Here is a 21,825-nt window from a genome sequence, read left to right on the forward strand (position 1 = left end):
AGCACACATGGTACACACTTGAGAACTAAATTATAATTTTACGTGAAATGTACTGTTTTTTGTAACTGGAACTACAATGAAAATATCGAATACTTACCCAACTAAATGGACCTTTTAACTGATCGTTAGTGATGATGGCTTTCATCGCAAATGAAAATACTGCGATTGCTGATTTTGTTTTAGAATTTCACTACATACACTGTTTCAAGTATCAAAACTATATACAAATGAGAATCTTTTATTGCTGAGGTGCAGCAGCCACTAGAACGGATGGAATGATTGATTTGTTAAGAGATATCTAAGTTTACTAGACCTACAACGCACGCGGTTACCAACGACTGAAAACAAATTTAATTACTCTTGCTACTGTTTCAACTTAATGATCGTCAACACCAAGACCCTCATACAAATGCCAGCTTACGACGTGTATTTCCGTTTTACAGCTACTTAAAATGTCATCCAAAGTGATCTCTTCGTCGTTTATCCGCCGGCTGCTCGAGGTGAACAACAAGAAGGTAATTATTGAACAACCAAAACGATCTGCAGCCAACTTTTTAACATTCTCCTTGGTTTGTTTTAGCTGCTCCAGCGTCACTTCGTCTCGACACGCGATCCCTACTCGGATCCTCGTGGCTTCACGCTCAGCGACATGAAGAAAAATCCTGCTGTAAGTCTGTTGTTACATTCAATGCTCCCTCTGCCCGAAGTAGTTTTTCTCAAAATGTGTACCCAAAAGTTAGGCCAGCATCAATTACATTGGAAGGAAAACCAGTTTATTCTTAAACGAATGCGCTTTACGCGTGTCTTAACCCTAAGCAACAGCATCACCAACCATTTGATTTCCGTTGGCCATATGTGTGTGCTGGCAACCTAATCCTAAATCGATTACACTAGTTACCGCTAGTAGCCCCAGTAAGATTGACTTAAAGGGCCACGTGGCATAACGCCATGCTCACAGGAAGGTGGTCCAGTAGGTGACGTTCAGGATGAAAAACGAAAAGGGAAAGAAGAAGCGCGAAAACTTGTCGATGCAAAGGGCCGTTTCACGCCCGTGGCAGAACGTGTCGTACTTTGGCACCTCCGACGAGCGATGATCCTTGTTGTAGCCATTTTTGTTGAAATCGATCGCTTCGGACAGATCCTCGTCCGAATAGCCCTTCATCGCTTTCGTCGCCACTGGCCCCATGTAGTTATTGACGACCGCGAACTCCATTAGTGAGAGAAACACGAACACGGAACAGGATGACATCCACACGTCGATCGCTTTCACGTACGATACCGGTGGCAACGACTGTTGCGATTGCGTGTTTTGCGTGGCTAAAACGGAAAAAGCAATTGAATGAGCTGACATTTGCGATGCAGGGTACACTTAGCTTACGTACCGAGTGTCAGCAGTGAGGTGACTCCTAGCGTAACACGAGCAGGAATGGCTTCTGGTTTGATCCAGAACGAAATCCATGACATGACGACGATCAGAGCCGACGGGATGTACGTGTGGAAGAGATGATATCCCAAGCGGCGTCTTAGGTTGAACACCACGGCCAAACAGGTGAAGTTACCGGTCGAGTACTCGATTGTACAGTCCGTGGTGTAGTTGTTGCTAATGTCCAGCTGTGGAAGCTCGATCTCAGGGTTCACCACGAGTGGATCCGTCATGTTCCAGATGAACACCAAATCCTGTACCGTGTGCGATACTAGTGCATGCGTTCCGAAAAAAAAGTTGTTGCAACATGGGAACCAACATACAAAAAATTAAAATGGGAAAAAGTGTAAGTTGCTTGACTAATTTTTTAACATCGCTTTGTACAAAATCAATAGATTAAAATATGAATCAAAATAAGTCGTTGCGACGAGAGTGTCTCGGAGTGTGGTTGGTGTGAGGGTTAGCATCTGAAAGTAAAGACAAAAAACGAGAATTGGCCTCTCGACCCAAGTAAATTCATCCAGTGTTTGTTAATTTCACAATTTCACTAGTGTATCTACAAAGTGCCTGTTTGAAAAGTACCAAGATCACATCACGCACGTGACTACATACTTTACCTAGGACATTTACTTTATTACACTGGTCACGACTATTACCTTTGTCCAAGCTTTGTAGAAATTATAGGTGCACAGTGTACTTCAATCTAATGAGAATCGCTTAAGCTTAATGAACAGTGCATTACATCAAATGCGGTACTGTTCAATCTCAGTTGGTGTGTTCAGAAACGAACAAAAATAAAACAACTTCTAAGCAAGTTAGTCAAATATTTGAATGTGTGCATCTGCACAACACTCCACTAAGAACCAGAACTACAAGAGGAGTACAAAAGCTCGCCGCACAACAGACAGGCACACACAAATACCCACTAACGAATAGTAGAATCCAAATGAATGAATTAAAATGCTGATTTATACTGAACAGTTTCTTAGGCTAATAATACTTTATTCCAAATTCATATCGGATGAATGTGCCACTACGCCTCTTAACTGAGACGATCTACTCTATACTACGGCAGCATAACTGCAGTTATGTTTGGACTTTGCTTGATTTTCAGTTTTTTGTATGATCTGGGTGGCTTTTTAATGCTACAATGTTCTCGCAGAGAAAACCATTCACAAATCATACATCATATATAGCAGCTAGATATTATAGAGAGATGCTACTGCTACTACTAACGCTACTAGTTCTACTGAGCATATAAAAATAAATTTTAAATCAGAGGTTTACGGAAACGAAAATAAAATCAACACTTTTACATAATAGAATAGCGGATAGGGTAGGTTTGTTACTGAACAGCCACGGTTAGAGTATACAGTAGTATAGCAGCAAGCCCAGAGGTCATTCCAAGCTTATTACTTTGAGTTATTAATGTTAAAGCCGAACAGCTTGCTGTTGGGCTTTGAAGATCAGACAAACTTATACAAGACAAAATATAGGAAAAAATTATAAAGTATCAATAATCAAATCTACATTTCAACACAAGTTACCATTGCACTCAGTCGCTTACATAAGTACTGGGAACGAATGCACATTGAACAGTCATTGCATTACAAGATGAGTTTTGCAAAACTCTACCACCGACAGATTACCCACTACGGTGTACTATATCCGGGGGTCGAATTTTACTCTATGCAACATACAAGCTTAAAGCTTTCTTTCACCCAAATTATGTTTTGTTTTCTTTGTTATTCGTCTTTGTCGTCTTCAACTAATGACTACTATAAAAAGGGGATTATTGTACGCTAGCGAGTAATTTTCGCACTATTACAAATTTGAAGTGGTATTTCTTTTGATTTGCTACGTCCGGATATTTTATTACGTCTGTCGCATTCATATCGGATAGTATTACATAAAGCTTCCTAAAATAAGAAATGATTTCCATAAGCTACACTAAGTAACAAACGCCCACGCACGTGCTTTGTTTTCGTTATGAACACTTCCATGTTTCGCATGGAGTAGAACAACAACTAGGAGCTACGAGCAACAGAAAGATAGGAGTGTCACTACACTACACAGAACCGCTGTGCGGCGCCAGAAAGCTAAGAATCAAATGGGTGTATTGTTATTACCGTTACTAAAAAGATCCAATCATAGTACATTTGATGCATTTATTGTTGCTTGCGGTGTTGATAAGTTCACTACTTTATCAATAAATTTAGTAAGTATATATAATCACACTCGTATTGCTACAGCTACGTAATGAGTTTTGCTTCTACGTAGTTTACAGAGATTTAGTTTTTGTTTGTTTGTTGTGTTTTGTTGATTGGTTTGCAATAAGTTGTTTCTTATGAGTTTACTTTCCTTTTAGTGATTCTACTATTTGAGTTCAACAGTAAATGAATGTTTACATAATCATGCACAGACGCTGTCACACCTACGGTTCGGTATTACCCTGTTTAGTCGCTCTTGCAGGGGCATATTGAGATTTCTATTTGCTTTTTTTTTCATCAAGATTAGCTTTAAGTATAAAGTTTACGTGTAGCTTTACTTTTATTGTTCTTTCATTTGAATGAACTTGACGCTCATGTTATGCATTTAGATTGTTATTGATTGCTATCTTATCATGACTTGCACACACACATACATACACGCTCTACAATAGGTTACTGGTGTAGTACAATCTACGGAAGCGATTGAGACCACAGCAGGTTAACAAATGAAAAAAGGATAGCAATAGAGATAGTTCTGATGATAGGAAAAAGTTACAAAATCGTTAGAATGAATGCCACAGAAGTCTGTTTATATAATATCTATAAACTGTCACATTAGTTTTGTCAAAAAAATAATTATACGATAGGAGACAGAGCGATTGGCTTACTTCGAAGCCCGAAACATCGATCTTTATTGCAAAGTGATATGCGTTCTAGGTGGTATCTAGGTGGTATCGACTATGTGTTACTAGTGATAGACAGGGGATTCCTTAGTCATGATCTCGCAGCGGTAGTAGAAAGGAATCAAACAAGAAAAACAGAAAAAGAATCTAACAGTGGTGTAAGCGGATAAATAATCATTTTGTTAAAGTGTAGTACAACTCATGCGCTAGCTTTACAATACAGTTTCAAACACAAAACAATCGCCAAATATTTAGATGATAGTTAGGCATCAAAGAATAAGAAAACTATTTTTTTACCATACGCATAACGTCAATCAGTCTGACCTCCCAACCTAAGAAACAATTAAAAAACCAAATCATAGAAAAAACTAAAAAGTAGGAGGTTTAAAAGTGGTTTAACGAAGCTACGATCGAACGTGGTGCTTCGTGTGTATGCAGCAGGTATTCTAGAAGATATTACAAAATGTAACCGAACGAAATACTCAGTCAATACGCGCTATTAGTGTACAGTTTCTACAGATTTTCCAAAGTTATTTATTTTTATACGTTTGTTATCCGTTATTCACGATTCACGACTGGGTTTAGTTTAGTTGTTTGTCTCTACTCTCCTCCAAACCGTTATCATTTTGCAATACTTTTGTCAGCGCCATAGCACTAAGCCACCACTACACACGTGTGCTATGAATTGTGTCCACAACGCTTGTTCTACGCAACGCAACGTGACTAAACGAGCTGTACTCTATATACGTATATTGCTATGCTTATAATCGATCGCTTATGACCACTGGTACGGCTGGTGTCTTGCCATGATGAGTAAGGGAGATCGTATGGTATGAACTTGTCGGACACGAGAAGAAAGGAATGGGGCGGGAGGATGTATAAAGGAAACGGACAAGGGAGACTCTTTCGTACAAAAAGATGGGCAAAATATGAGTAGAACAACAATGAAGCGGCATTGCTGATGAGTTCGGCGTAATGTATAAGTACTGAGCGATCCAGAGATTCTACGTAACATAATTTGCACCGACATGACGGCGTATCGAACAGTCGACACGGTATTACGCAACCAAAGTTATGCCTAAATAAACTAGTGACAACTATATACCGAAAGTGTAAGTAGCTACATCTAATTAAACCGATCGGATCGGCCACTAATATCGTTCCGTGAACGTACGTACATATATTATTGTGAAACTCGTTGAGCAAACTGTTGCAACATACTACCACTCTGTGAGAAATAAGAGGAAGTGGAAAGTCAATATACACTATACTTCAACCCTCGAGTGAGTGAACGAACAAACGCATGGCCTTGTGGCGAGAATATAGTACACAGTAGCAGTACAATACATACACTAACCGAGAAAATCGTAACGCATGAGTGTAGCTAAACGTGAAGTGAGTAACGCCCCGCTCAGGATCTCTTTTACATCTCGTTTTAGGTTTTTTGTTTCTTATGATTTTTAAGCTTTAGAATGAAACGTGACATGAGTTGACTAATATTTTTTTGATATTCCACGCTACCAAAGAAATGCAGCAAAACTAATGAGTACACACGTGTATAATATATAATTACACAACGAACATAAGAAACTGCTTCTACGGGTCCGCACGTTACACGGACGCCTATTAATGCCCAAGAATGGTGTAATACGGGAAGTTCATACGAATGGCGAGTGAGGTGTTCTACCAGTACGATACGGGCGAGTCCTACTGCCTATTTCTACAATCTACAGTCAAATGTACCATTATGCTTCGATTTGCTTAGTACTGAGCGATCTATTCACAATGAATTACACGCCACGCTCATGTCATCGAACGGCAAAGCCAATTTCGTTGCATTCCCATGTATGGGGCTGGCTATACCATGATCAGGATTTCTTCGTTTCACTGTTCTCTATCGCTCTCTCTCTCTCTCCCTCTCTCCTTTATATTTTCTGTTTTCTGCAGTACAATTTGTTACTTTGAAGCTACAAATGTGACAAGAATGAAAAGTACAGAGAAGCTAGACAACCATTCCCGTTACAAGAAATTACGAAATCGCTCTACATCGGGTTTTTGTTGGACCAGCCAACAAATCCAATGACACAGAGGCTACCAACTAGTCGCCCTGATGCCACTGAGATCACCCTCTGCATTATTGCTCAGGCTGATTTGTGGTGCTTCTGTGTGGCTCAACAACAACCTTAACAAACAAACCACACCATCAACCAAACGCTACACGCACGCACGACTATTGATACGTATACAGAAGCGGCCGCGTACCCTACACGCCTCAATGCCTGGAGTAAGGGGAACGCACTAGACACTGCCGGCCGGAGCCAGCAGCACTGTCCTAGTGATCTACTGTGTAGCGGCGACTGCGATCTACTGTGGTGTGTGTTGTTTGTATGTGCGTGATAGTTACTAATATGGCGCTAAATCTATTGTTTTGTTTTTGTTACTCGTATGTACAAGTTCAAGTGTTGGGTATAGTCTGCCGCCTCTACTCGCTACATACATTCTACCATTACATTCAAAGTACAAACAGTATTAAAAGCACTGCCTAGCGTACCTAGCGTGTGCCAGTGCCTTTCCGTATCATTACCTGTTTCATATTGCGCTCGCTCTGCGTGGTTGTAGATCGCATCTGGATATCCTGGCAAATGATCGCAACACTCCTTGCTTGCACAAAGGTCCGGTGCGATAATTTGGGCTTGGGTTAAAACAGTTCAGTTCGGCTTTGGCGGGAATGCGTTTTGATAGTTATCATAATTATGCGCCATATGTTTGGGGGTTGCTTCCGGTCAGGTTTTGTTTGCGATTTGGTTTTTTTTTTGTTTTTTTTTATATTTATTTCAATTTATTTATCATCTCTCCTAGCTGTTCTTCTTCCGATGCCCTCCTCTTGGGTTTGTTCAGGTGTTTTCATGATATTAAGCAAACGCTTTGCCTTTTTTACTTTGCTCCCTATTCCTCGTATCGATTGCATTCTAGCCTAGCACCGTTACACATATGACCCGGCTGCACCGTTCCCGGGCATAATACGGTAGCGGGTTTGCGAGTGCGGATGTGAGGAAAGAATGAGACTTAACTAGCGGCGCTTGGAATAATAATCACATGATCGACACTAATGTTTATAGCTTAATAATGGTAATGGTCACAATTGTAATTATAATAATAATTATCATATCGTAATCATAACTAACGTTATTGCTTTTCCGTTTTACCTTGGTTTTTTTCATGTTTTGCCTTCACATTCACTCACTTTCAATTTGTATTTCCTTCTTTAATTTTTGGTTTCTTTTTATCCTTTTGTTTTTTAATGTTTCTGAAAGAACTTTACATCTTTTATGAGCGCTTTGTTCTGCATCCTGATTTTCTTGAAATCCCGTGCCATGATCCGAAACATCAGGAGCGTCAGAACCGCATTTTCTAGTGTCGTTTCTTCACAGATTATTATGTTTTCCATTATAACTTTGGTTTTCAAATATCTCTTTCATAGCATCGTTCACGTGCTGATGCTGCTTCTTTGTCATTCACGATGTGTGAAATCTGTCATTTTATTTATTACTGTTTCTTTTTACATTTCACAAGTTTTCAATTAGTTTGCATTCCTTTTTTTCAATTTGTTCGATTCGTGCCATTTCCAAAAGCCATAAATAAAAAATAGTATTGTCTGGTTTAGTAGTAGTTTTTGCTTTCTTTATATTTACCATCTCCAACATTATCTTCGTCCCGTTGATCAACCTAACCGTTCGCCTCTCATTCCTAACAATAGTTTGCGATACGACATTACCTGTTTATCGCTTCGCAGTGCAAAATATGCATTTATGATATTGCTTTTGGTAGTTTCAAACGAGCACCCAAGCGTTTTCTCTGTGCATGGCTGCATTGATGCAACGCTACTGCGAGCTCCCTCGATTGGCCTTAGTCGTGCCGATCGTTTTTTTTTTTTGTCTGCGACGATGGAGACCAATGTACAGTTGAGATTCAAATCTGTATTTTGCGTTAGACAGTTGATTGCTTTTTGAGTTTTTTTACATCCATTATACCCGGTAGTCCTTTCGGTTTCTTTCCTCCCGAACTGAGCCAAAAGGTCTTTCACAGACACGGAAGATGATCTCATCAGAACACCGGGAAGGTAGGGCGAGGGAAATAACGTTTACATCAACTTTGAATAGCTGCATAAAACGGTCGATAGTTTTAGGTATAAATCCTAAAAATATAAATATTAGCTGCGTATGTGTGTGTATATATATCTATATATATTTATATATATATGGTCATATATACTTATATATGAAAGCGTCATGATGTCTTTTTTCATTATCCTTATATCCACATTCCGTTCACCATAAGACGTACTAACACCGAGGAAAGGGGAAATGCGATTTTGAGCCACGATAGGCGACATATTAAGCCTACCGCTATCAATTTGCTCTGTGTTCAGCTTAAAACGGCCATATTGCTGCCAGATAATTGGGAGAAATCCCGTGTTCTTTTGTTCACCCGTTTCCCGTCTCCTTTATCCTTACGCCTCATGGAATACAGCACTGATAGGGGGATGTTCAAAGCGAAGTGAATATAAAAAAGGCCAACAGCTCATTGGTCTTTGCAGTAGCAATTTGCCTAGTCTGTTCTGTTTTTTTTGCCGTCCAAAGCTTAGCACACAACGGTATGTTTTGCCAGGATTGCAATACCATGGCTCGTTTCGCTCCTACTTTGGTTTGGTGTTCAGCGGAGGAAATTGCCTCTGGCCTGTGTGTAGGATTGAATAACCAGTATACCTCCGTTGCTCAGGGTACAATCACAGGACAACCACGCGATCCGCTAAATGGTAATCACTGGGAAGAAAAAACCAACCAACACGAGCACGCTCCTTACATCTAGTTACAAGTCTAACCCACCACAGTAACATTTACAAAGACCGTACCGTCTTGAACTGGCTAGTGCCAGCTAATGACTCTACAATTTCAAACTTGTACACCCGCCATTCGAAGCGTCATTTGCCTCGTCAATTGCTTATTATCTACACCTCTGACATTGTTTAATCGTTAAAATTGATCCAACCCTAAGAGTCAATAGTCGATGGGATTATTCAATGTGTTTTGTATTTGTGTGTGTGTTTGTGTGGTTAGGTGTGTGTTGGTTTATTTGTTAGTGTGTATTTTCGTGAGTTTGTCTTTTATTCATCTGCAATAGATAAGCTACCCTTCGATTGATCTTCTCTCCTCTTTAGTATACCGATGCCCAAGACCACATTCGCGCTCTAGAACTCGCATCTCTGCTGCTCAGCGCCAGCTACGATTATAGAAGCCTTCTGTCTTTGTGTTTTATGCGCTCGTATTTTGCTTGGTCCACAAGGTTTAGTGTTTCGCAGTTTGCATGTGAAACCCCAAAACGTTAGTTGCTAGTGAATGGGTGGACTTCAAAGAAGTTCAGGTCGCGGATTTGGGTGAAAACAGCAATAAATACTCCGTAGCTAATCAGAGCAAACATTCTACGGAAATTAGCCATTGCCATCTTCTAGCCTGAGAGAGAACTGGAGATAACAATGGGACGACCAACTGACCAGTTGATCACCATAACGAAACGGTTGAGGTAGGAGGCCATTTCGTAGTTAGCTGCTGCTTCACCATACCATCTAGCCGTTGCTCTGAGCCGGTCATATGGTGAGCAGAGCAAGCCAAATAACAGAAGATCGAGATGTGACGCGCAGGATGTATCTCGATCTGTACTTCACAGCACTTAGTGTAGCAGGTTCCCGGTGGCCATCTGGCCTGCTATTAGTAGCTCGATTCATCTCACTCTCAAGATTGTTTTACACTTAGAGATATAAGTTTAGCAGCTCGTATTCTCTCTCATTCTCCTTGGCCATCGTGCAGTAGCGGCAACATCAACACTCGAACCGCCAGTAGCATCCGCAATTGTACCGCTATGTCAGTTTACACTCTCTTCGCTTTGTCTCGTGTTGTGTTATTATTGATGTAGCCGTCGTGAATCGTCTGCTTTTTAATAAGGTTTCAGCATATGCTGCAGAACAGCATCTCTCACTAATATAAATATATGTATATGGAAGAACTGGTTGGTTTCTCTTATTTTAGCTTAGAATATGCATGACTCTAATTTGGTATTATGGCTCTTCACGTTCGTTCCAACGACTGGCAGAAATGATTTTTTTAAACTGCCGAAATCACTCTACTGCTCTTCCTAACTCACGCATTACTTCTATTCCTTTTGTCTCATCTTCCCAAAGAATCGATATGTTTGTATTTTTTTTTGCTTGCTACATCTCCTACACCTTTTCGAATTGCTATGAGTATTTATTATTCAACTTGCAATTCTGCTCTGATCACGGGATCTATAATTTACAATAATAATACACTATTTATACTTGTTACAAGTTCACGGATGTTTGCCTTTACAAATTGAATCTTACAAACCGGTGGATATATTGTCAAATGTTTGGAAATCTTGAGTATTTAAAATGAAGCAAAACACTAGTACAACACCTAGCGCATTCTTCTAGCTCGATTACTGATTTTTGTTTCTTTGACCTATCTTTGCCTTTTTGCGTTTCACAACAGACGACATACACGACTACGAGAAACCATTTCGCTCATTGCTACAAACAATTGAAACGGAGAAGCGAAAGACATAAGGCAAAACGGGAAATGGGAATCGGAATCACGAACGCGCTCTAGCTACTATAGCAATCGTCAAACTATCAACACTAGTGACACGCATCAACATTAGGATGCCGAACACTGAGAAACATTATGGGTGTATGTGAATGAGAAGAGAAACGAAATTTACACTAGTCGAGAAAGAAGAAAGATGCTACCGTACTGCACGATTGGTTCAGGAAACAAACAAGTAAGAATTAGCTTATGCTACGTCTATTGATACTTGTAGTAACATTTAGCAAGAAACTGTGGAAGTGTGGTAGTGACATGCCTTAAAAAGTATATACGACTACGGTTTTTATTTCTTTTATTACGCAAGTAACTGTTCGGTTGGGAACACGTTTAATCGTACGAACAACTTATACCTCTAAGAACCAGTCTTGAGAGTTTTGATCAATGCAACAGCTGGCAAGCAGAACGACTCAGAAGAATGGAGTCCAAAAGAACACACCCAGATGGACAGTCAAGTCACTTAATCAGACATTAACGTAGAGTACAAAGCAAACTCATCGGGGCACCATTCTGTTGGTTTGTTGTCGACTTTGCAACGTAGAAGTAGTAGGAAATATTTTTACTAAATGGAAGAGTGCATATAATCTTTACACAAAGACAGAAGACGCTTTAACAATCAATCAGCTGTGCTTCAACAGGAGAGCAGCTTACAATGCAGCTGATGTTAGATACATTTTTTTTATTTAGATCGTTGATCGCCCTCGTGGATGTATGCATTCCCCATTGGTGGTTCGATCATACTTAAAACAATGAAGATGCACGATATGGAGCGAAGTGTAATGAAAAGGATAGTGAGACATGCATTAAACAGGTGAACATATTAGTTTGTGGGTATAGTTTAGTGCATGCTGCAAGCATTTCAATTGCCAATGGAGTAAACAAGCGAAGCGTTTCCCTTTGAAGCACTACTTCAGCTCTGATAACTAGCTTATGGTCATAAGAAGCAATCTTTGCACCATACGGCCACTAAACAAATATCGTATGACTGACATATTTAGCTCCCATCTAAAAATAGCGTCATATATTGATATTGCCTTGCGAGCAGCTAGCACAAGAAAGAACAAACGCCGAAACCAGTCAGCGGAAAGCCAGCAGACAACCGACCAGCCTACACTGTTCATTTTTGATTGATGGATCGGCGGTAAAACGTCCTCCTCACTTCACACTATCTCCATGCTAACCATGGCATGCCTCGAAGCGAGACGCACTCCATTGCCAAAATCACAGTAAGCCAAGGATTCACTTAAACCGCACCACTGCCAACGACACTGCTGCGGCCTGCGATGTATTTATGTGGTCACGGGAACTGTGTTTCTATTTGAGCATCGCTAATTGACAGGCGATCGTCGCTACCATCATCAGCGACGAGGAATACGATGATGACGATGAAGAAGATGAGGGCCGGAAAACAAGGATCACAATTTACAATGTGGACGGCAATATGCTGCCACGGAAAATGACGCCAGCAGACTTACTTTGTTGCGAAATACTGACCAAACACTGTTTTGAGCCATCCAGGGCATATTTAGAATCAAAAATTCATTCAAACTATGCATAACCGCCGTGAAACTAATGTATGCTTAACTAAAGCAGTCTAATGGCATCTGCTGTGAGTCATACGGTCTGTACTTTCCTCCATCGCGATTGACGTTCGACCTTCGGGAATCCTTTAGGTAACGTGTTTATCATATGCAGATGAGTGATGGAAAAAAAAATCGAAAAACGTTATCTAACACCACATCAAACGTATTTCTTCAAGATTATCGACAACACGACGATCAATAACGATCGAAGTGCTTGCCTGTTGCTTAAGTTTCGGCCGTCGATCTTAACAGTGGGTTTCTGGGTACAATCGAAAAAGGGGACAGAAAAGCGCAACATAAAAGCAAATTCCAAAGCATAATGAAACAATTCAAATGAATTGGAAAATGTTTCAAAACTTCCTACCCGGACCGAGGCACCAGAGAGCGGAAGAAAAATCGTGGTGGTTACAACAGTAAAATATCTTCTAATAACAGACGGCAAATAGAGTTAATCAATAACGGTGGAGCTACGTTCACAATTACCTTTGCCACAGAGTTCACGGTCAAATATGTTCGACACGCAAGTCTCAAGCACCGCTAAACCGGCGGTTCCGTTCTATTTATGAGCGGAAACGATCAATTTGTACATCGATATGTGTACGATTTTAATGGTGAAGCGACCCGGGCCATTGCCCAGACAATCCGTTCCAGTTTTAGACACAGTGAGAGCGGAGGCAGCGACAATGGCGACAGGTGATACAGAAATAGCTCGACAATTTCCGTTCCGTCGAGTACTAAAAACAAACTACCCCATGGTTCCATCACCAACCGATGATGGAATGAAAGGAGTAGTAGTACCCCTTCAACTGTTTAAATTATGCAAAACGCACATGAAATCCCCTTTCGAGCGAGCATGGTCACAGGTCGTGCATGTCGCGAGCACACGAGTGACCGCCGGCGAGGAAGGTATGGTGGGAACAGCACGCAAGGACGACTACGGACGGATGGGTCCGATGACCACCGTTCCAATCGCACGCATCAAACCTTCCGTCTGACCTCAAAACCGACTCATCGTTCGGCTAGCATCTATAAATACAATAAATAGATGAATTATGAAGTCACACAAATGCACACGCATCGACCGAGGGGTCCCCATCGACGGGTAACCTCGCTATTGCCATCGCCGTCGCTGTTGATCTCGTGCGACGTCCGATGCGATGCAGAATGACCTGGCAGGGTTTGACAGGAGGAGGTAATGGTCGGGACTAAAAATAAATTCCGCTGTACCTTAGACCCTGCCGACAACCGTGACGGCCGCAATCACTTATGAATGGTTTAAATGTCAGTAATGAGTGTTTCGGTTCCCCGGTTTCCCACATCTTCGAACCACACGGTAAAACAGAATCGACTAGAGTAGCTACGTGGTGATGCGAGGACCCCAAGAGGTGACGATGTTAACGGTGTACTATGCCAAACGATCCGGTTCGAACGGCTGTGGATCATCCATTCGTCAATCAGTCATAGCCTCATCCCGCGGTTAGCCCGTTATGCAACGGTGTGAAATGCATAACATTCCACACCGCATCGAATTCACCGACCTCACAAATAGATAAACATTACTTTAGCACAAATCAGTACGATACTTCTTTGGTTCTTTGGCAAAAAAAGAATCAGAAAACAACAACAGCTTCATTTTCTTAACTAAATTACTTTAAATGACAGACGAGAACCTTCCCTTTCTCTCACTCTGTTCTGCTAACGAAAATCATAATCACCGCACATTCTAGGACAGTAGATACATTGTTATCAAAGAAACGAGCAGAAAGAGAAAAGAATGAGCACCAACAGATAGAATTGATCGTATGGAATAATTCGGTAGACTATACACAACTAAACAGAAGAACTTAATATACGCAACAACATTCGCGAATGAAACAAAACACAACAGCAACAAGTAGAATATGCAGAATAAAGCAGATGAGATTGCTGGGGTTAAGGGATTGTAGAAGGTTTATTTATTAGTTGCCTTTTGCGTGCTTACAACGGACAAATATGATAATTATAATTCTAATTATAATAATAATTATTATAATAATAATAATAATAATAATAATAATAATAATAGTAATAAAACATACATGAATTATAAGTACAGATGGGCTTCTTCCTCCTCTTCTTGAGTCAACCAAGCGTTACAGGCATTTGCGGTGCAGTGCGCTACGCGAACGCTGCTCGCATCAGCAACATACGGCGGGTTTGCACACAAATACCACCGAAAACACTAAAGCAAAATTACAACTAGTACCGTTACTAATAAATAGCGAATGAGAACTATCAAGATACGAAATGAGTAGAAAAGACAAAAAAGAAAAAATAAAAGAACTTACACGACAAATGGATCTTTACAAACTAATTAGCCAAATAGTAATACTCGTAATGACAGCATCGCGTTAGATTGCATGGTACGCAAGTGTACGCCTTCACAAACTGGAGGGCGCACTCTTACTTGATGCACCGCAAATCATCGTCAAACCACAATCGACATGAAGAAACGCAAGGCGGTGCAACAAGTTACAACCGTTGCCTGGGTGTGTGTGTGTGTGTGTATGTAGGGCGACGTTAGAAAAGCATGGGCGATGTTACAACATCTGTTCGCCTGGTTCAAATCAATGGTATGAATGAAAGAACAAAATCAGACAAAGCATATACAGTACACGCACATTACACAACAGCAAAGTAATGAGAGATATGAAGTAGCATGGCTTAAGTATACACGAACCACCCTCTAGAATTAGTGCTGCTAGTGGTCATGAAAAATTCATTCAAAATTAAACTATCCGCTCTACCACGCCTCTCCTTAGGCTACTAATAATTCATCCTTTTAAGCGCTAAAATGTGAGAACCATCTTGGCGATCGTTCGAGAGGAACACGCATAGCTATACTAAATATTTCGTTCGCATTTCCAGTGTCGCACGAATTCAAAAACGTAAGCGTAAACAAATACTTCTCCCGCCCAAAAATAAAATTGTTAATTCCATCGATAATTCACGCCCGAGAAAGGCCCTTTCGTACACAATTTTTGGAATGTTTGCTTAATTCTCTTTCGGTTCGCTTCGTGATGATGGTGATGAATGGGCTGCGCCAGTTCTATGGCAATCTAAACAAAAAAAAGTTCTTGCACACTGTAAAACCAGTTCTCGAGTGCCTTGTTTCCGCACGATACCAAACAATACCGGATGATAAAATGCGATTAAATCAAAATTAAATCTAAAATCCTCTTAAACAATATCATGTACGATTCGTCGTTTGTTCCATGTTCCCATGCACGCGATCGTGTACTGTCCCCACTTTACGATATTGTATTATTTCATACTTCAAACGAATAATTACACAATTTATTTCATATTAGCTACAAAACTAAGTTTTCCTCCTAACCAAAGTAAAATGAGCCATTCCGGTGCGTGCAATCGGAATAACTAGAATCGTTTAAAAACTGCTGAAAGTGTGTTGATTAATTAGAGCCATACGAGAGCTGCTCTATTTCTAAAATTAGAAAGATATAGATATGAGAGAATTAAGCTTGATGCCCGTGTTTGTATGTCTGAGTGTGGGTTTGTGAATATTAGAATACTCTAATGGTAATACAGTATAGAACGTACAGTAAGGAGTTAACACAATTATGGGGCTTAGCTTGGATTGGGTTAACGTATCCAGGGGTTGGGTGAGTTGTTAACACATGTACACAGTCATCGGAGGGCATGAGCAGATAATGCGAAACACTAAAAGAGATCAACATTAAATTCTACAAGCCATTTTCTTGCTCTGCTACGTGAAATAAAAAGGTTAACACACGTTGAACTACCAACTGTCACGCATTACAGAAGAGGCAAACGGTCCAATCGATCCACGGTTTTGATAGTTTTCGTATATCTGCGCTTTCCGGGGCCATGTTTAATCGGTTTAAAGACTTCCTTTCCGATTTTCCGGAATCCTTTCCTTTCCGATTTTTTTTTCTTTTCTTTGACGCAATTTTTCATTTCCTTACTTAGCTTGAAACTTTACCATTTTCAAACTTCTCTCTTGTGGCTTTGAGTATGCTTTAAGTAGGCGACACACTCTCGAGTTAGTCTGATTTACACAACCCCACACAAATTCATACATATACAAACATGCGGTCGCACGCACGTCTCGTCCATCGCTTAAATATGCTCTGCAGCTACTACACGCTGTACGCTACACCACACACATCGCGAGCATTGCGAGCATAGTGATGTGTCGCAGCAAAAGGATCTGCAATCAGTATCAATATATGCTGCTTTCCTTAAGGTCTTGATCATGCATTATGATGCACGTTGATAAAGTGCAATCGGTTCAGGTTTCTCACTTCAGTAATCCTTTGCGAGCCTCTATGGTTCTAAAACAGCGTTGTAGATCGCTCCCTTAACGATAATAGTGATAGTAATAATAATGAGCGATAGCACTAGGAGTCGTGTTTCACCACTACACGCCACAAACGCGCGCACACAGGAGAAACAAAGCATATTTTGGTTGCGACTGTTCCTGCTGCTGCTGCTGCTGCTTGCATTTGCGCTTGACCTCCTTGTTTTGTTCGTTACAATCTATAGATAAACCATTAGCGGTTACGGATAGTGGCTTGTGAGACGCAAACACGCACACTAACACGCTTAACGCAAGCACGCTTCCTCGCATTCACACACATTCGTGATATTCGATATTTTAGTATTTTGTTCTCACTTTGTTCCGAGCATTGAAAACATCGTTGGCTTCCTGCGACTTACTACTGAATATGTGAATTTGTTTCGTTTGTCTTTTGTTTTATCGCGCCACTTATGCTTCTCTCCTTTCATCCTTCCTCCACTCGATATTCGTATCTGTATTGCTACACTAGTAGTTTCTGAAAGCGTTTCTGTAAGGGTAGGTAGGTGGGAAGTGGTATGCTGATCATTATAAGGAGGCAAATGCTGGTGTTGTAGTAGAAAGAGCGAGAGACAGAGATAGAGAGTGTGACACAGAGACTGAGGAATGGGGTGGGCTAGGTGGCAAGGGGTCATAATGGAGATGGGATACACACGAGAAATTTATACATACATTCCCATACCGTACAGCGATCCCCAATCGACGCCCTGGAAGCTCGACATGTCGACGTTGGCCAGGCTATAGCCCTGATACGGGTTGGTCAGTCCAGCGGCTGCCATCTGAGCGGCGGCGGCCGCTTGCTGCTGATTCGTCGGCTGCTGCTGCGCTGCCTGTGTGCCGACTGTTGCACCCGCGACGGAGTTCGGGTGCGGTACCTGCTGTTGTTGCTGTGCCTGAGCGGCGGCGGCGACCTGGTTGACGGCTGACATTGGGTTCGCGGCGGCCGCTGCATTCGCGGCTGCTGCTGCAGCCGATGGCATAGGATATGGCGAGTATCTGAGAAAATGGGAAAAGATCAAAGCCATGATGATGAAATTGAAATTGAAAACACGACATTAGTCAGTTGGACGATCGTCCCTGAAACGTATGTCATGAATTGCGTGGTTAGTGATGAGCAGATAAGAATAGACTCACCTAAAGCTGTGCAGCGTCGGTGGATATGTTGCAAAGACTTTACCGAAACCGTTTTGTACTTGCATTGCAGCAGCGGCAGCAGCCTGAGCGGCCTGTGCCTGTGCCTGCACCATTAGTGCTGGGTTGGTGGCAGCCAGTGGGTTCACTAGAGAGCCATTGCCCCCGGCATGAGCTGCTCCAACGAGACGAGCAGCTGCTGCTGAAGATGGCGCCGCAGCGGCCATCGGCACGCCGAGATTACCGAGGATGATGCGCTTCTGAAGCAGCTGCTGTGCCGTCGGTGCGACAGCTTCCTTCGGCTGTGCTTTCTTGCATTCGACCTTCTTGTTCTTGATCGTGTGGAAGTGGATCTCACACACCCGATCGACAACGTCCTCGTTCTCGAACGTCACAAAGCCAAAACCACGGTGACGCTTCGTCTGCTGGTCCATCAGCATCACAGTCTCCTCGACTTTGCCAAACTGGCTGAAGTAGGCCTTCACCTCTTCGGCCGACGTGTCCTGGCTAACGCCACCGACAAAGATTTTCTTCGTCTTGTTCGACTGCGTCTTCGGTCGATTCTTCGGAGTGGCGTGCTTCGGGTCAATCTTCTTACCGTCCAGCGTGTGGATCGGCACCTGCAGCACCTTGTCCACGCTGTTCGGTTCCTGGAATGTGATGAATCCAAAGCCTCGGCTTCGCTGTAGAAGAGAACAATAACAAACAAAATGACCGCGTGATTATCTACCGCATCTAAAACATAGAGAGTTCTCCGATGACCCAGCAACACCTACCTGCGTGACGGGATCCTTCATGATCAGAACGTCGGTTACGGTGCCAAACATGCCGAAGTACTCGCTCAACTTCTCGGAGGATGTTTGCCAGCTCAGCCCGCCGACAAACAGCTTGCCCGGTGCCGGATCGTTACCATTGTTCGGTGTCGAGCGTCCGGATGAGCTACCATTGCTAGAGTTGGCTCCCTTGAGGCAACCGTTCGTGTTGCCTGCATTCGCCTGTTGCTGTTGTTGTTGTTGCTGTTGTTGCAACTGTTGCTGTTGCTGCTGCTGCTGCTGAACTTGCTGTTGCACCACCTGCTGCTGTACCACCACCTGCTGTTGCTGCGCTTGTTGTTGCTGCTGCTGGATCTGTTGCTGCGGTGGTTGCTGTTGCTGCGGAATCGAAGGTTGTTGTTGCTGTACCGGTGACAGTGACGTCTGCTCGCGACTGTAATAATATCGAAAAGAACCATGGGAAACCATGTTGAAGGCAATGGTCCTAGCACTTGCTCCACACAGAATATGCATTCAATTGTGGCCGTACACAAATCGGTGTGCACTTTGATCGCCCAAGTCGTTCTCCTATACTTCTCTCCGCAAAACGACTCGTAGCCTACTGTATAAACCTTTGGCATGTTTGACGATGTAGATAATGGCAAGGGCTTACCTTTTGATCTGTTGCTGTTGGCTAGCGACAACGGCGGCAGTTTGTGTGGCGAGTAGGGTCGGTTTGATTGGCACCAGGGTAGTGTGCAGCTCATGCGTATCCAGCAGTCCACTCGGGTCAAGTGTACCAGCGCTGCAAAGAAGAAACAGTTTGCGGAAAATCCTCAATTATTATGCTATTTTAATATATAATCGGAAAATATTTCAAATGCCGATTCATGACGCTTTCTGTCCATTGCAATTGATCGATTTCCTCTGACTCTCTCAACAGGTTCTACCGCTGGTGATCATTATGGCAACGGCCGTAGTTGGTTGTTCGGGATTCATAGTTTATTGTGGTCGTACCCGCACCGATGTGAGGTGAGTTATCCCACCCAACGAACCGAACCGGATCATTGGTTGGCACCGATTTATCAAGATTCCTTCCCTTTCTTTACTCTCAACTTTCGGTCTGCTAGCCTCAACAAGAAGGTCTTCGAGCATGATACAATGGACGTAATGGATCCGAAGCAGCGCAAGGTAGGAATTAACCGCCTTCCTTCACATTATTGTTACGTTTACTAAATATAATCCTAGCACCGAGGTCCACAGCACTACCGCGCTGCTTAGCCTAGGTGCATAATTTTACCGGCCTCGACGAATTCCGTTTTGCTCATGAATCCTTGTAACCCCAACCTTCTTTCAACTGCTGTTCCACGCAAATGAGAGCCCATGGAAATGGAAAATAAAGTGAAAATTTCCCATTAATCTACCACACAGCCCCCTCGCCCCGCATTAGTCATACGGACGCGGCCGGTAAAAATAAGGAGTAGGTTCTCAGAACCTCTCCATTCTTTATGTTGTCCATCCTCACTATACAAGGACGGTCGTAGCACCAGTCGTTGGTGGCAGCTTCCTTAGCGCTGCTCAGACCATCGATCAAAGCGCAAAATGGTGTCAAGTAGTTAAATGGGAAGGGTAGGTAGCTAACTGCTAACAAAGGGATGACGATGGGTCAGCGGGGTCTTTCAAAAGTGAAAACCTTCGGTTTCGCCTTCTAATAGGTAGTTGAAATGAATCTTCCATTTGCGTGTCGTGTTAGTAAGGCCAACAATCACTCAAGACCACACCAGAGAGGTAGAGCCTTCACTCGGACTACCTCAATGACTCTACTTTTCGGCTTAAGGCGAGCGACGGCGCAATATTATAGAACAAAAACCAAATGAGGTTAAATAATTGTTTCTTAGATCCCTGTTGAGCTGACGAGGAGCTACCGAAGCGGCGACCTTCGGACGTTCACATCAAGATTGGATAGCTTTCTGTGTTTTACTAAGGAAATTGAACGTCATGGGAAATTGTAGCTGGTGGCCGACCACCGCAGAGCATACATCACGTGACAGGTGAAAATGAATTTCCTGAAGCCACAGCTGCTTCGTTGGTGAACCTAACCTACTCACACAACCGAATGTATAAGAGCGAGCCCCCAGGTCCGGGACCGCCAATGAGCATGGCAGACCATGGTTGAGTAGAATCAACAACAGGTTATGGTGCGCGATATACCCCGTCGGAGCTTGCAGACCACATCGGGCTATTGCCTAGCCCGGATTTCGTTGCCTGGCTGGTTCCTGCAGCGTGTCCAGGAAGACATCCTTCCCTACCCTATAACATACACATATACAAACACACACATACACACACACACACACACACACACATACATAAACATCCTCAGTTTTCAGCAACCTTCCGTTGTCTTCGTTATGATACGAAACAGCCGAAAAAGGGCGTTGAACTCTGGTGGGGTGTGTGCGAGATAATTCGTAATGCTTAGGAGCGGAAGAACGCTAGTATGAATGATGTGGTATGCGTGAAGAAGAGCGTTCTAGCCAAACATAAGGGAACACACAGCTGCCATTAGCTAGCTGGAGGTCAGGTCACCGTCCACCAGAGTCAAGCCCTTCTGCCATGGTTGGCTAAATGGCACCAATTCAACTACGCTCGAGCCCGTACACGACTACTGCATTTTACAGCGTGTATAAGTCAAAAGAATTTATGGACAATAATTCTACCCCGACCACTCCTGGCCACGGATTTTGTTAACCATAAATGAATGCGGGACATAGCGTGGCGGCAATGGGAATCATAACCACGCCGCAGGAAACTACTTCTCAAAGGTACTTGTTTCCATTAATGTGCGAGGAGACAAGATGAATCGCTAATTTCCATTGTCTCTTTCTCTCTCGCTGTCCAAACGCTCGAGCTATATGTCGTCACAGGACACCCGAGGCGAGCAGGAATCTGACGCAACGGAACATCCCCGTCTATACCTAGATTTTG

General features: G+C 42.5%; 2 protein-coding genes across 10 annotated transcripts in view; one reads left to right on the forward strand and one right to left on the reverse strand.

The window, feature by feature from the left end:
- The window catches only part of LOC125950912 (uncharacterized), a 47,871-nt gene that overhangs the window by 1,103 nt on the left and 24,943 nt on the right, over window positions 1–21,825 (forward strand). For all 3 annotated transcript variants that reach the window (XM_049679298.1, XM_049679297.1, XM_049679296.1), the window contains exons 2-5: window positions 444–515; window positions 581–667; window positions 19,781–19,869; window positions 19,968–20,028. In XM_049679298.1, coding sequence (XP_049535255.1) covers window positions 453–515; window positions 581–667; window positions 19,781–19,869; window positions 19,968–20,028 — 300 coding nt within the window. In that variant the 5' untranslated portion in view covers window positions 444–452. The remainder of the gene's footprint in view (window positions 1–443; window positions 516–580; window positions 668–19,780; window positions 19,870–19,967; window positions 20,029–21,825) is intronic.
- LOC125950875 (RNA-binding protein Musashi homolog 2) overlaps window positions 1,489–21,825 on the reverse strand; it is an 89,267-nt gene continuing 68,930 nt past the window's right edge. For 6 of the 7 annotated variants that reach the window (XM_049679249.1, XM_049679253.1, XM_049679248.1 and 3 more), the window contains 5 exons: window positions 19,511–19,642; window positions 18,862–19,291; window positions 18,089–18,768; window positions 17,627–17,950; window positions 1,489–1,694 (listed from right to left, as the gene is read on the reverse strand). In XM_049679249.1, the coding sequence (XP_049535206.1) occupies window positions 1,628–1,694; window positions 17,627–17,950; window positions 18,089–18,768; window positions 18,862–19,291; window positions 19,511–19,642 (1,633 nt within the window). In that variant the 3' untranslated portion in view covers window positions 1,489–1,627. Of the gene's footprint in view, window positions 1,695–7,116; window positions 17,445–17,626; window positions 17,951–18,088; window positions 18,769–18,861; window positions 19,292–19,510; window positions 19,643–21,825 lie in introns of those variants that run through there. The other variant, XM_049679254.1, reaches the window with a different exon arrangement.

This window comes from Anopheles darlingi, chromosome 2 (assembly GCF_943734745.1).
Source record: "Anopheles darlingi chromosome 2, idAnoDarlMG_H_01, whole genome shotgun sequence".
Classification (NCBI taxonomy): Eukaryota; Metazoa; Arthropoda; class Insecta; order Diptera; family Culicidae; genus Anopheles; species Anopheles darlingi.